Here is a 15,901-nt window from a genome sequence, read left to right as displayed (position 1 = left end):
TTAAGTACTAGGCAATAGCATATATAAGTTATGATTTCATAAATGCTAAGTAGAAATGGCTTTTTATCAAGGTAATAAAAAATCTTGGAATTTAATGAGAACAATAGTTATTCATTATCGTATAGTTAACTTCTACCTAAATTTTTCATCTTAGTGTTTTTGAAGAACCATTAAAAGCCTCATTGTATTAAACAGTACTAACCTAAGTAAAAAACACAGCTACTAGTTATGTGTAGTGTCTGTGTTTGGGTCCATGAAATTGAGGACCTGAATAAAAGGGTGTGTGTGTGTGTGTGTGTGTGTGTGTGTGTGTGTGTAATAAAAAGGCTCTTGACTTAAGACACTACTGATTATGGTTCATGTATTCCGTGATCTCACTACTCTGGGTTGACTTCAAGATCACAAAATCAATATTGGTTCCCTGGACACCCCAACTTTACCCAACGAACAGAGAGAAGAAATAACTGGTTTCTCTTTAAATGTTTGTGTTTTAAGAAGGAACCTATTTCAGAGAAGCTTCTGAGAATCTTTATGTCAAGTCCCTTTGGCTAGAAGAGATCACCTTGCTCTTCTAAACAGTGGGAGTGTCTGCTGACTTGACCCAGGGATCTCCTGCATTTGAGAGTTTTTAGAAAACACACCTCTGATTCCTTGTCACCTCCACCTTGAGTAGGAGGAGAGCCGGCCAGCACTGTGCACCACAAACAAGTCCCTGAAGACTAGTCCAGGGCACTCCTATGTGGAAAAGCCAGTCTTTGACCATCTTCCCTAGATAGATAGTAGACATTCTAAAGATGGGAATTGTGTTTTGTTTATCTTTTAGCTTGTAGCTCACAGCTCAGTGCATTAAAAAAAACATGCTTTCCAAGTGCTGTCCACCTAGCGTTCCCTTGAATTATATCTTGTACTGTTCTCCCAGTATAAGAGCAATTTGTGGGCATGTGTAGACATGCTCAGGATATTGTGAGAAGAATGACAAGGTTGAACCAAGACATTAGTAGATAATGAAGCATATGTCAGAAATACAAGTCAAAGAAAAATGCATTTAATCTATCAAAAACAATGAGAGTGGTCTGTAAGACTTGTTCTATGGATCAAATCTTAAGCTGACTCATAGTTCTCACTACTTCCTTCCAAATGCTCACAGATTATACATTTAATCATCAAGAAGTTTTCCAGGAATGAATGAATGTTAAGAACACACAAGTAGGTCTGCCTTTCTCCTCATTAAGAATAAGTCCCTGCCCCTAGCATTTTACTCAATGACCATGATTCCTGAGGGACTGCCTAAGGGTGTGGTTTCCGGCAATGCTTTTGAACCTGTCTGAATATGATTTATTTAAAATAAACAACAGCTCCCCTACTATCTGCCTTATAGACATCAACTCTCTTTTAACTTCTGAAAGATTACTTTTGGGAGTAGAAAAATAGTCAGTAGAGTTGCCTTTTCTGTCACTTAAAGCCATAGTCTCAGAACACCAGGTTGGTCTCTTGGTTCGCTTTTTCCTTTAAAAATCTCAACTCATGCTTACTTTCCTATCAATATTCTTGCAGGCTCACTTTGCACATTTCCAAGACTTGTAGTCTTAGAAGTAGCAAAAGAGGCTAGGAGAATAAGGGCATGTGGCCCTAGAACTGCCACCTACTCACTGAGTAATAATAAGGATGTCTACCATCTAGAAAGAACCCAGTTTATACTAAAAGAATGAAGGGTTCTAGGCAAGAGGAATGGCATCTTCATCCACCATAAATGGAAGACTTCTTTGTAGGGGTGTTCAAAATTGAGATATCTTTTAAAAGACAAAGGCACTTCATAAACAGTAAATGTATGCATGCAGTATATACATGTGTACATGTGTGCACACACCCACAAATGAGAGTGCATAGGTGGGTAAAGTAGATGTGCCCACAGACCTCTTCCCACTCCCATAGGCTGCATGTGCCTGCTGGGGAAGATCTTATGCGGTTAAAGAATTGTCAGAAGTTAGGAATGGCACCATGCTCTGCCAAGGAGAAGCTCCCTGGTGTGTCCCAACAGAGTAACAAAGACTCCGGGAACCTGTGCTGCACTTGACACCTGGTTCTGTCAGTATATGCAAAATTAAGTCAGCTCGCAGGAATTTTCAGCTAAAGCCTTAAAACTAATTAATTTTAAACAGCAAAGCATTATTAAAATCAAAGGCAGCGGCCTCCCGCAAACAACTGACTTCAGCAGGCCCTAGCCTGGACCAAGGCAAGCTCGCCAAGGAGGTCACATGGCAAATCAGATTGTTGCTTAATGTGCAAGTTCAGGACAAAGGGGTGATTTCCATTAAGGTAGCCTAGCCTCATGAATGTCTCTTTGATGAATTCATATTCCCAGTGCGGTTCACTGAGTACTGCCCGTGTGGAAGGGACAATTTGTGTCTTAATTATGACACAACTATTTCACTTAAATCTTACAGCACTCACATTTTATTATAAAAATGGGATTCTTACCCTAATTTACAAGTAAGGAAACCTAGGTTTAGATAACTTCGTCATTGTTCCCACTTTCCTATTTTCCATCTTTCATGTTCTATCAAGGTGACTCATGTAGGTCTTTTAAAAAAAAAAAAATATTTTCACAATAGACAAAATATTACTAGCAAACACTCATTCACATCCCTCATGTGATATTAACTACTGGTTTCCTATGTTTTCTGTTAAGACAGCAGGATCCAAAGGAAACACTCTGGTTGTATTTAGAGCTCATGGCTTTACTATGTTACTTAACACTTTCAACATTAGGCAGCCCTTATTTCCCATACATGTTTTAGGCTCAAAAATTGAGAACTCTATGAGGAGATAATTTGGGTCCAGAAAAGTGGAGGTGCTACTGTCAGTTTTGGTTCCAGTGCTTGGGAAACTGTAAAGTGCTCAACAGGTGTGTGCCCTTTCAGATCCTGCAGCTGCTTGGAGTGGACCACACACAGTCCCTCCCTATGATGCTTCATCAGTGTTAGCCTCCAAACAGCTACTTGTTTTTCAGATAATTGCCTTGGTTACCTTGCTTCAGTTCAAAGAGTACCTAATGCTGGGTAGTATAGAGAAAGCAGATTTATTTAACTCATGGTTTCAGAAGCTGATCATGCAAGATCAGGCCTCATCATCTCAGCCTGCGGTGAGAACTCACTCCTTGGGACATGAAAGGAAAATGGCCATGTAAGATGGGGTCATGTATGCAGAGCTGCTTTATTATAGCAGCCTGTTGTCTTGAGAACTTACTCAGTCCAGAATACCAGCATTAAGTCCTCCTGAGGACAGTGCCCCTATCGCCTAGGTCTTTGATAAGGCCCTTATTCTTGAAGATTCCACCATTTTAACACCACCATCTCTCAGTGCAGGAACCTTTAGTAGATGGGCTCAGACCACATCCAGACCATAACAGCCACTGAGTTCTGAGTGAGTGCTTTGACCTAACTACTTAGTAAACAGAACTGCTAGGTGTTTCTCTTGGTCAAGAGACCTTGTGAAAATAATGACTGCCACATTAATGGTAACATGAATTTTAACAGCTTCAGGAACCAAGTGGTTTTATCATACTTTTCTAAATAGACTAGGTGTCCCCTGATTTTCAAGTAAACACTTTGAGCCTAGAAGTCCACAATGATGTTGACCTATTCCCCAAAGCTATGTTTATGTCCCTGGGCCTGTGCATTTTTCAGAGTTCTCATTTTTTGTTTTGTTTTGCTTTACATTGCTGGTAGGTATTTATCATGCCGGTGGAGACTGCACTTTGTGTTTCCTGTGTCCAGTGACAGGTGCCTTGCCATTGAGAAGTAAGGCTGATGCTTGCGGGCCGGCACCTGTGTCATCCTATATAGTAGATTTGTTGTGTGGCTTCAAGTCTACCTTGATCTATTTCGACCGTAGCTATTATAATTTTTGTTGCTGTATATTGTAGTTACCCATTTGCAGCTATATTTTCACAGGCAGAGCTACTTCCAGACTTATCCTTCTCTGTAATAGAATTCTCAAATGGAGCTGATTTCTACACCTAAATGTTTTATAACCCATGAAGGCCAAGCCACAAAGTACTGACTGATCTCAAACAGATACATTAGTTACAATGGACTTTTGACAGTTGTGACTCAAAGCGTCTTTCTGGCCTGTTTGTTTACCAGGAGGATATCACTGGCTACCCCTCGACAGTTGTATAAGTCTTCCAACATGACTCAGCGCTGGCAAAGAAGGGAAATCTCCAACTTTGAGTATTTGATGTTTCTCAACACCATAGCAGGTAAGGTTACCTCGTGTTTTAGACCATCTGAGATGTAGGCCATGTGACCTCGTGGAATGCCTTGTTCTCACTGAATCTCAGATGCAGCAGTAGGATAAACACAGCTACATTTATAGTGGGCTCTTATCAGGAGCAGTACGGCTGATACCAAAGTTTTAGATGCTTCCTCTTGCTCTTCCTCTGCCACTTTCTTTGCTAGCAGCATCGTCCAAAGGTTCTTTAGAGTCAGCACACTATTGCTAGAGTGTCTAAAAATTATAGTGGGAAAAATATGATGTCACTCCTTGACCGTTCTCAACAGAAGCAGCCATTCAAGAGAATAACAGATTTCTACCTAGTGTGGATGCTGCCTGGATCAGGCCATGATTGCCTTACACCATATTTTTTCTTAAAATAAAAAGGAATAAAAAACCTGATTATTTTTCTTTACCAATGATCACAGTAACTGTGCCTGTCAATTAAGAGAACACAGTAGCATGTTTTCTTCGTCCTGATCAGAGGGTGTAGGCGGCTCAGTGGATGTCTGTGAGACCTGCTTCCTCCCTCTTTATTTTTGTATACGTTGAGTTCCAAGAGCCCAGAGTCATTCTGATTTGCAGAGAGTTCACTTATCTGAACCAGACTGTGCAGCCCCTGTGTTGGCAGGTGAGGAGTCTGAGCAGTGGCCTCGATGCCTGAGTCATTACCTGTGGTCACTGTTGGTCGTGACTGCTCACAGCAGATGCAGAGTAGTGCTTCTAAAAGTGACTACATCCCTGGTCTCCTTTTTTCTTTGCAATTTTTAAAAACATTTACATGTACATGTATATTATTACTCATATATACAGTAAACTACATATAGCAAGAAGGACCACAAAAACAATTAGGAAGTATATAAATGTTACATTCATCCCTGCTCTCCTTTTAAATCTAGACATAAGTATGCATGTGGGCACTCCAGGCACTGGGGCGTGGCTGGCCAACAAAAAGAAATAACGTTAATTAAAAATGCTTTTTTCATTTTAGTCATAACTGCATATGTTAATATATGTATTCCCATATAGAAACTTATATCTTAAAGAAACCTGTTTACTCCATAAGAAGTAGATTAACTGTATAATACTATTAAGTTAGTGTATCATTTGCACACAGATGACTGAAAGGGAGATACCTTAGTTTCCTTGGCAGAAAGCCCTTAGCACTATGACAGTTAGTTCCCAGAAACCTACACATAGCAAAGCCTGAGGTTGCCACAGGTCCCATGAGTGCTTGCCACATCCCTTAAACTAACCTCTTACATGGTATGAGTGCCATGTGAGCACATGCCACCCTTATCATCATGCAAGAACAGGACAGGACACGACAAACGTGTTATAGGTTCTGGACAGGCATGTTTTAAAAGGTACTTTTGGTCCTGTTTGAACTGTGGGCACCCATCTCAGAGTTGCAGGGAGCCAGTGCTTCTTAGATAAACACATGACTTCACAGCAAAAGCGTAAACTCCCACCAAAGAGAAGAGAGCCAGCACTCCCTGATTGGTCATCTCTGTGTCCCCAGCAGAAGAGGGCCAGCACCCCAGACAGGCCACGTGTGTGTCTCCAGACAGAAGCTGGGCTTGGAGGGGTCCCCTCTTGCACTGCTTAATCCTTCAGAAGAAATTTCTATGCTGCTGCCTTTAATGTTTGTTGCTTTTAATATTCTATTATACGTCTGACCATAGAGATAGTTCCCCATGTGTTTCCTGATCTAGAATGCAGGTGTCCTTTTATTAGTTCCCCTAGAGAGAGAGTTAAAAATTTAGCAGCCTCCAAAGCTGTATTTCTCTATATGGTTTTATTTTACATGTATAGTGTGATGTCTGTTCAGGTGTGGGCACATGGTGTCCAGGTGTGCAACTCTCTGCCTTACTGGTGTGAGACAGGACTCTTGCTTAAACTGAAGCAAAGCTGGCAGCCAGTGAGCCTCTCTTTCACCCCAACTTTCACATGGGTTCTGGAGCTGTGAGCTCAGGGCCTCGTGCTTGAGCAGCAAGAGCTCCTACTTACTAAGCTACAGCCCTGGCCCTGTTTCACCTATTTTTAAACTAAAAAATAAATCAATTTTAATCACTCTTAGATGACATAAAAGTGTTTATTTGGAGTAGTTTTTTATTCTTTTTTACTTTTGTAAGTATAATTTCCCACCTATATTCCAGATTATTAGCTCTTTGCTTTTGAAATTCATCTTTCTATATATTAAGAAGAATTTGCAATTACTAAATTTTTGTCTACATATTATATTATATTAAGGTACATAATTATTTGCCTGATGTCTGGAGGATAATATTGTTTTTTATGTTTGTCTGCAATATTCTTCTATATTCTGTATTAAGACTTTCTTCTTTATTGTGGGAGGCACTAAGTAGGGGCATATCTGCTAGGGACGTAGCTATTGTCCAGCGTATGTATCTACTGGGGATATACCCAGTGATAGAGTGCCTGCCCAGCACAGACAAGGCCTGGAGTGCAGTTCCACCTGGAGCAGGAGGAAAAAGTAACAGATTCATTGTCTCTTATTAGATGGACTTACATTTTTCCTTGACTGGGCTAGCTGTTTGGAGCTGTTTGATATAAAGCTGAAGAGGCGGGTGACGTGTCTTACCTCCAGCTCAGTCTCTAGACCAGCAGGTGTTCACATGGTGGTTCTCCTGTTGTAGGATAGTGTGCCATACCCTGGGCACAGAACAGTCTCAGACTTACAATTTACAGGGCTAGCTTCTGTCCTTGCTGATGCCCTTAGTGAGTGAGTCCCAGTGAGTTCCAGTGCTGTGGTATAGTGATCCCTGCAACCACACTGTGCCTGTTGCTTCCTGAGAATCACTTTGTTTCACTAAGTCGGGATGTGTCATCTGAATCTGGATTGAGAAAACTTTGTTGTCCCTTCTGCAAGTTACACTTAAAACCAAGTGTGTGGCACACCCTTGTAATCCCAGTACGTGGGTGGCTGAGGCAGGAGGATGGTGAATTTGTATGCAGCCTGGATTATATAGTAAATTCTAGGCCAATGTGGGACACATAGTGAAATTCTATTCTAGGAAAAAAAATGAACAAAGGGGAAGTGTAAGGGAATGTGACAAGCTTACGCATGAACAGCATGGAGACCAGGATGCCTGCTTTTGTTTCACTTTATAGCCAGAGTGTGCAGACAGAGAGAAGGGGAAAGGGTGGAACCTGGACCAGAGCAGTAGGAGTGGAGTGGCCAATAGAGAGGAAAGAGACTGGGTGCCTGTCATGAAACAAAAGCCATCCTAGCTCCCTACCCTCTTCTCAGAGTGAGGCCCCAGCCATCGGCATCTGCAGCACCTGTGGGCCTGCTCCAAAGGCAGATGTTTCCATTCTTCTGTAGTCCTACAGGGTTAGAACTGCACTGGACACAGCAGCCTGCCTTTCGGCAGCCTCAAGGCGGGTCTCATGCAGCACCTTTGCTCTAGCTATCTGAAAACCAATCTCCATTATAAGCTTCGCATACAAAGATACCTCTCTGTGTGTGCTCATACACAAATGCAGGTATGTGCATGTGTTCATATGGGGAATGCACATGCCTATGGAGGCTAAAAGGCGACTTCTGGTGTCATTCATGGCCAGAGAGCCACATGGCTCCCATGCCTTCTCCACCTCTCTGGCAATGTGATTACAAGTGCACAGCCCACACCCAGCTGTGTCTTACATGGGTGCTAGGTGTGGAACTGAGGATGCCGTGCTTAAGCAGTGAGTGCTTTACCAAATGAGGTGTTGCTGCAGCCCCGGAGCATTTAGAGAGAGTGCTGGGGCAAAAGGATTTAACGTTTAGGCCAGCTTGGGCTGCAGATCAAAACCCACCTTTAAAAAAAAAAAAGGATAGAGCTCACACACAAAAGCAAGCCATTTACAGCTATTGAGTAACGAAAGAGTAGAGAGAGATACAGGCTACTCAAGGTCTAAATGAACTCTGCAAGGATTTTGACAAATGTCTGTGATGATTCAGGCAAAATGAATGCTTCAAAGTAGAGTGACAGTGGGAGAGGTTTATCAATGTAACTGTCCCCAGAACTGGCACTCTGGGCAGGGGTCTTAAATGTACTTGGTCATTGTGCTCTGTGAATCTCTGTGTGTGTGATCCACTGTATGAACTCACTGGGGTTGTAGACATGGGGTTCCTACAGCCAGAACTAAGCCAAGGAACAGAACCAGTGTCTAATTTGGAATGGTCCTTTCAAGCTTGATACTTTGGATAAAAGTAGATCATTGTAGCTTCATAAGCTTCAGATTTCTTTCAACATTTTAGATACAAAGATCCACATTCGGGTTTATCTTCTGTGCTAAAATAGCTTCCCTGAATTACACAACCCATCACATGGCCCATTCTCTCTAGTGGCCACGTCTGTTTGACTTGCTGGGTTTTCTTATCTCATTTCTAGATGCTTGAGAACAGTGAGAGTAGAAATCTGTGGCAGCTGCATTATAGAGCCATGCATGGCATCTGGACATAGGGGACTTTTCAGCCCTCATATGATGTGTGCACATAGAGATACACACAGTTGCCAACTATTCAGAAACACAGTTTTCAAAGAAACTACCTGAAGCCCAATAATGTGTTAAGTCTTTGTCCTACTTATAAACTTAACAAGTATTCACTAAGGATGGAGGTGTCAATTAAGAATGAAATAGGACCTAAGCCTAGCTGTGTCATAGCTGACATCCTGGTGATGTCTGCTCTCATCCTGCATACTACGTCATTGGGAACCTGCAACACACTCAAGCTCTGGCAGTGCCTTTCCTGCCTCACTAGGTGTTACTGGAACAGCGTCTCTGTTTATCCCAGGCTGACCTGACCCTCCTGCCACATCCTCTCAGTGCCAGGATTACAAGCATGGGTCTCCATGCCCAACTTCATTTAATTAATTGTTCCTTGAAGTCTTGCTTAGCTTTCAAAATGAAATGAGAGTCCAGCTTAGAACTATGGCATAATATATCTTAATTCTTATTTCAATATTTGAGATATTTTTCAAAACTATTAAATTATAGTAGATTATGTGAAATATTTTTAATGATGCTGGGAGCTCAACTAGAAATACAGTTTGGCCTCTGGCTCCCAGAGTTGAGCTGATTTCATTCTGAGAGACACAGCCTAAGCCTGAACTTTCGCATCCTGAGCTAAGGCTGGGAAAGGATGTTGAGTGCTGGCCTTCTTGCATTAAAACAAACAAACAGCAACAACCAAACAGCAGAGTGACTGCGAACACAGCTCTGTGTAAATGATCCTGCTAGACTTGAGGGGCTTCTTTTCAGGCTTTGAGTTGTTTTTCATGTGATCAGCTAATGAATTCTGCACAACTTTCCCGGCCCCGGCCCTGTTCTCCTGCTTAGCACTTTCCAGGTTCTTACTTTGTGATGAACAAGCTCTCCCTGGTTAATTATGTATATATTTAGCTACTGCATGTGTTGGGCTTATTATTGTCATCTAATTAGATGTAACTTGAACTGCTTGCTTCTAGAAAAATCATTAAAAATTCTTTCCTAATGACCTAGAGATGACAAAATGTCTGTAAAGTGTGAAGACGCCAACGACACAGGAACAGCATTCTTAGAGCATGCTAATCCAGGTGCCGCCACCATCTCATTAAACGATATTTTGCTGTCATTAACATTTTCACCAAGGAATTGCAGTTATAATTTCCTTGTCAGCTGTCTCTAGATCACTTTACCTTCAAAACTAAAGTGCCATATAAAAACATTAAATTGGATGGTTTAATTAAAAAGGTTGGTTTTTTTTTTTTTTTTTTTTTTTTTTTTTTTAATGAAGAAACATATCCAGTGTTTCTGAGATCTCATTTACTGTGCTTCACTTTTATTGTTTGAGTAGATTAGTGTCATGGGCTTCCAGTATTAATATGCATCTTCTGAGAGACATGCTCAGAAGCGTAGTTAGCAGAATGTGTAACATGGTGGGCTCTCACAGCCAGCGGAGAAGGCAAGAGCCTAGCAGGACAGCACAGCTGTGTTTGGTACATGGGGTACTTAACAAAAAAAAGTAGAAACAGCCAACATGTAAATTCCAGGTGACCAGAGGTGAACAGATAGTACGTACTTTTGAAATATTTCTCTTTTGGGGACTTAACACACTTATTTTTCTCTCACAACATAAAGAGGTTCAGTAAAATAAAGAACACTAATTAAGTGAAACTTTGGGGTATGAGTCCCCAAAGTACTGCTTCCATTATCCTTGTTCTGCTCTGTGACCTTTGACACAAAGTTCAAGTAAAAATATATTAACCATGTTCTAAGATGGAAGTAGAAAATTTTACCAAAAATGGGTTAATGCCATTGCCTTTTTAAAAAACTTTATTGCATTTGTTCAATTGAAACAGTGTTGTGGCGCTATAGTAATGTAAAAATTGCTAAATTTTTCTTACCACTTTTTTTAAGAAGTCTCCAGGGATTATTAAAAATGGCTTACAACAAACTCAAGATTAGGGAGACTGTTCTGAGCCGTGACTTTTAGCATCATTTGTTTTGTGTGTGTGTGTGTGTTCTTAAAATAATGTTTGTTTTATTGTAGAATATTTCTGAAAGTAGCATATCTTCCCCTTTATTGTAAATACATTTATTTTAAAAGGATAACTTCCTCAACATGTGCCCTCTTTCTTGTACTATCTTCACTTAAATCCTGAGTTAATGCATATTGGATTTTTATTTATTTTGACAAACTTTCCTTTGCTACAAGTGATAAATAGCAACAAAATAATTAATAACAGGGACTGAAGAGACAGCTCAGCAGTTATGAGCACTGATTGCTCTTCCTGAGAACCTAGGTTGGATTCCCAGCACCCACATGGCAGTTTATAATAATCTATAATTCCATTTGCAGAAGAATGGATGTCCTTTCTGGCCTCTATGGGTACCAGGAACACATATGTGGTGCACAGACATACATGTAGCCAAAATACCTATACACATAAAATAATAATTTTTAAAAATTAAAAAAAAAAAAACAGTGGCCAGTTGAGAAGAAAAGTAAAAAACAATTGTAAAATCTGTGTCCACTCATAATTTGTTTTTTTTATATGTAACCTGTATTATAGATAGGGGTATATGGCACTAATATTATTCTAGAAAACATGCACAGATGGGAAGGCCTGCTTTTTCTACAGCGGTTTAAGCAGAACAGCTCCCCAAGAAAATGACATTGTGAAACTTTCATGGATCCATTGAGAAAATGAGAAATTGCCCTGCCTGGCCAGTCAGTGCCCGCTGGCTGTGTGCCTGTGAGACAATCCCACCACACGTGGGAGAGATCATGGTGCATTCTGAACTTTAGAAGCTTGAGGCTTTTCCATACTACAGAGGCCCTGCCTTGACAGAACCTGTTCATGTGCAGAAGGCTTAACAGACTGTCTGTACTTAATCCATGGCTAATCTTTCTGCCTGCAAACTGCTCCTCCGCTTCTGTGCTGTTCTCTCCACAGTGCTGTGCTCTCGTCTGTGCTGCTGTGCTCGCTCAGTCCCACACCAAGAACGCTCTACAGCTCTCTCCTCACTCGGCTTGTATTTCTTCATCTTTTAGAGTTTTGACTCATCATATCTGTTTCTATCACATTTGTGTCCTTTCCATCAAGAGCACTTACTGGCCAGAGAGTCTCTGCCAAGACACAAAAGGTTTTATTTTTATTTTTTTTTTTTTAATTATAGTATTTAACGTAAGTTAAATAGTCTTTATTTCTCAGGTGGGAAAAAAGACACGGAGGTCCTGGTGACAGAGAAAGTGACTTCAAAACACAAAAATAGAAAAGGAAACTCCTCCATCCTATAATTATGAACCATAACAAAAGGTTTTAAAAAGTAAAATAACCAAGGAAGAGGGGCCCTCTCTCTCCCCACCTAACCTGGGGGCTGTTAGTTATAGTTTTTCCTGTTGACTTCATTTCTGTCTTCTTCCCAACCTGATCTCAGCTTGAGACAGGGTCTCACTATGTAGCTCTGGCTTGCCTGAAAATCAAGATTTCTTCTACCCTAGTCTCTTAGCTGACTGGAATTACAGGCACGTGTTGTTACACTCCACTAGGACACCGCTACTTTAAATATGGTAGCATCTTTTCACCCAGCTGGTTAGGGGAGCATGCTCCCAGGAAGCTCCCACATTCCCACCATGCTTTGGATCCCACTAGAGATACTGAACCATTCTTCAAAAGCTAAGCAGACAAGCCCAACAGTTCCACAGTCCTCCATCCAAGTGCAACAATACAGCACAGAAAGAAAAACATCAACTTAAAGGGAAAAGGGAGCGTGTTTGCCTCTGTCTCCTTACTCACCCTGCCCTCCTGGCACGTCCTTGCATTTGCAGATTCTTGCCGTGTATTTTCAGAACCCAGTGCCTTATTCATTCCAGGCAAGCACTGTGCCGTGGAGCTTCATTCCCAGGCGCTCCAGTGTCTTGATGCATGTTGAGTACAGCATCTGTTTACTGACAGTGCAGCTTCTACATCTGTCTTCCTTATGGCCGAATATTATCTGATCATAAGCTACAAACACACAGTTCTGTAGCCTGGCGCCCTCCATGACATTTTTAAGGTCCTTGGCTGACAGGGTCCTACTTCTAAGGTTGTATGTTATCTGTGTCACCATCAACAGAGGCATGTCTCAGTGGACAAGGCTTCAGAGTGACACCAATCACCTCTCTTCACATGCTGTAGTTAGAACTAAGCCCCATGACCAGAACTACTCATAAGAAAGGCTAATCCCAATGGAAGGGGACATGCATGATGACCATCCAGTGGTGTCACCTGTGTGAAGCTCTTGTTGAAATGGTTGAGGGAAAGCACTTTGGACACGTGGTTGTCAGAGTACCTCTGATTAAACAGAGACTTAGACCAATAAGAGGTACAAGAAGGTACAGTGATTGCCTTACTTGTGCTAAGCACAGAAACTACTTTTTATGCAGTTAGGATTTAAATTAAACATTTTTACTCACTTCCTTTTCTTTACTAGGACGGACCTATAATGATCTGAACCAATATCCTGTGTTTCCGTGGGTGTTAACAAACTATGAATCAGAGGAATTGGACCTGACTCTTCCAGGAAACTTCAGGGATTTGTCAAAGGTAACAGTTAAATGTACAGAAATCTCTGCTGCATGGGAGCAGCAGCAGAAAGAGTTTCTGTCAGAGCATATGTACTCAGTACAAGTCTGTGAGAAAGTCCTTCCCTCTTCTGGGGAGCAGTCTCTAAGTCTTATCCACTCCTACCATAGGATTTATGCAACTACCAAGGACATTCTCAGCAGCATCAGAGGAAAAGCATGTCTGAGAAAGCAGGCTTGGGAGGAAGAGGCTTAGGGAGTTAGTCATGGGGAAAAATCCAGTTAGCACAAAGCATGACATCCACTCATTCATGTGCTGTGTTCCTGAGGTGAAAAGGAATGCTGTCCTGACCGCAGTCACAGGTACCCAGTGTGAAGTACTTAGAACCAAGGAGGGAGGAAGGAAGGTAAATTAGCAAGAGTCTGTTCCGGTGGAGAAGATGAGACCCTCACAAGGGGCTCATTCATGAGGATAAGGAATACAAAGCAGATTGGGAGTAAATAAACCTAATTTTCAAGAGAAATGGTAAAAGAGATGGTACACTGAAGTGCAGCTAAGAAGTGGCCCCAAAGCAGCTCTGCAGCCTGAGCTCCCACTGACTACTGGGAATCATGCCACAGGCATCAGTTTCTTAAACTGTCCGTGCTTGATTGTGCCTAGCATGTCACTCAAGTCCCAGTTTGACACTTACAGTGTGGGGCATTAAACACAGTTATTCAGTTTCTCTTTGCCTCACTTTCTTTCTTTCTTTTTTTCTTTTTTTTCCCCCCAGTTCTTCATTAGAGATGACCAGTGGGTTTTATTCAGTTAAAGAGATACAAAGATGTTATGATACTTTTTGTTCTACCCATAATCCTAATTATAAAAGTGTAGATTACCACTTCTTATGGGCTAGCTGTGGTTCCAGGTTCCTCACACATACTAAATGATTTAATATAGGCACAGTTATTGCTGCATTTTATAGCTGTCAAAACAGCATTAGCATAAATGTCTAACTTATTCAAAGTATATTGCTAAGGTGCCTCACTTTCTTTATCTGAGTACTGAAACAGTGATAATCAGGTCAAGGTGATGAGCTCTGAAGAGCTGGTATGTATGTGTGGTCTGACACAATTAGTGCTGTGTGTATTGGTTAGGATTCTGGATCATTGCCATAAGTCATACACTCTGAAATATCTTTCAGGTAGTGATGATGCCAATAATATACCCATATTGTAGAGAGTCTACTGTATAGACACTTTACATGCTTGCCAGTGTAGAGGGGGTACTCACTGGGCATTGCCAGTGTAGAGGGGGTACTCACGAGGCATTGCCAATGTAGAGAGGTACTCACTGGGCATTGTCAGTGTAGAGGGGTACTCACTAGGCATTGCCAGTGTTGAGGGGTACTCACTAGGCATTGCCAATGTGTAGAGGGGCACTCACTGGGCATTGCCAATGTAGAGAGGTACTCACTGGGCATTGTCAGTGTTGAGGGGTACTCACTAGGCATTGTCAGTGTAGAGAGGTACTCACTGGGCATTGTCAGTGTAGAGGGGTACTCACTGGGCATTGTCAGTGTTGAGGGGTACTCACTGGGCATTGTCAGTGTAGAGGGGTACTCACTGGGCATTGTCAGTGTTGAGGGGTACTCACTAGGCATTGTCGGTGTAGAGAGGTACACACTGGGCATTGTCAGTGTAGAGAGGTACTCACTGGGCATTGTCAGTGTAGAGGGGTACTCACTGGGCATTGTCAGTGTAGAGAGGTACTCACTGGGCATTGTCAGTGTAGAGAGGTACTCACTGGGCATTGTCAGTGTAGAGAGGTACTCACTGGGCATTGTCAGTGTAGAGGGGTACTCACTAGGCATTGTCAGTGTAGAGAGGTACTCACTGGGCATTGTCAGTGTAGAGGGGTACTCACTGGGCATTGTCAGTGTAGAGGGGTACTCACTGGGCATTGTCAGTGTAGAGAGGTACTCACTGGGCATTGTCAGTGTAGAGGGGTACTCACTGGGCATTGTCAGTGTAGAGAGGTACTCACTGGGCATTGTCAGTGTAGAGGGGTACTCACTGGGCATTGTCAGTATAGAGGGGTACTCACTGGGCATTGTCAGTGTAGAGGGGTACTCACTGGGCATTGCCAGTGTAGAGAGGTACTCACTGGGCATCGTCAGTGTAGAGAGGTACTCACTGGGCATTGTCAGTGTAGAGGGGTACTCACTGGGCATTGTCAGTGTAGAGAGGTACTCACTGGGCATTGCCAGTGTAGAGGGGTACTCACTGGGCATTGTCAGTGTAGAGGGGTACTCACTGGGCATCGCCAGTGTAGAGGGGTACTCACTGGAATTGCCAGTGTAGAGGGGTACTCACTGGGCATTGTCAGTGTAGAGAGGTACTCACTGGGCATTGCCAGTGTAGAGGGGTACTCACTGGGCATTGTCAGTGTAGAGGGGTACTCACTGGGCATCGCCAGTGTAGAGAGGTACTCACTGGAATTGCCAGTGTAGAGGGGTACTCACTGGGCATTGTCAGTGTAGAGGGGTACTCACTGGGCATTGTCAGTGTAGAGAGGTACTCACTGGG

At 42.2% G+C, this 15,901-nt stretch overlaps 1 protein-coding gene and 1 long non-coding RNA gene across 8 annotated transcripts in view; both read left to right on the top strand.

Annotated features, from left to right (window-relative positions):
* Positions 1-15,901, top strand: part of Nbea (neurobeachin) — a 657,568-nt gene that overhangs the window by 565,911 nt on the left and 75,756 nt on the right. For all 7 annotated transcript variants that reach the window (XM_051157177.1, XM_051157179.1, XM_051157174.1 and 4 more), the window contains 2 exons: positions 4,146-4,261; positions 13,243-13,355. In XM_051157177.1, coding sequence (XP_051013134.1) covers positions 4,146-4,261; positions 13,243-13,355 — 229 coding nt within the window. The remainder of the gene's footprint in view (positions 1-4,145; positions 4,262-13,242; positions 13,356-15,901) is intronic.
* On the top strand, positions 15,208-15,798 carry LOC127199242 (uncharacterized). The gene is made up of 3 exons (XR_007831917.1): positions 15,208-15,261; positions 15,562-15,621; positions 15,711-15,798. It is a non-coding gene; the product is annotated as an uncharacterized LOC127199242 (long non-coding RNA).

This window comes from Acomys russatus, chromosome 15 (genome assembly GCF_903995435.1).
Source record: "Acomys russatus chromosome 15, mAcoRus1.1, whole genome shotgun sequence".
NCBI classification, from domain to species: domain Eukaryota; kingdom Metazoa; phylum Chordata; class Mammalia; order Rodentia; family Muridae; genus Acomys; species Acomys russatus.
Note: the sequence above shows the minus strand (reverse complement) of the source record. Positions and strands in the feature narration are given on the sequence as shown.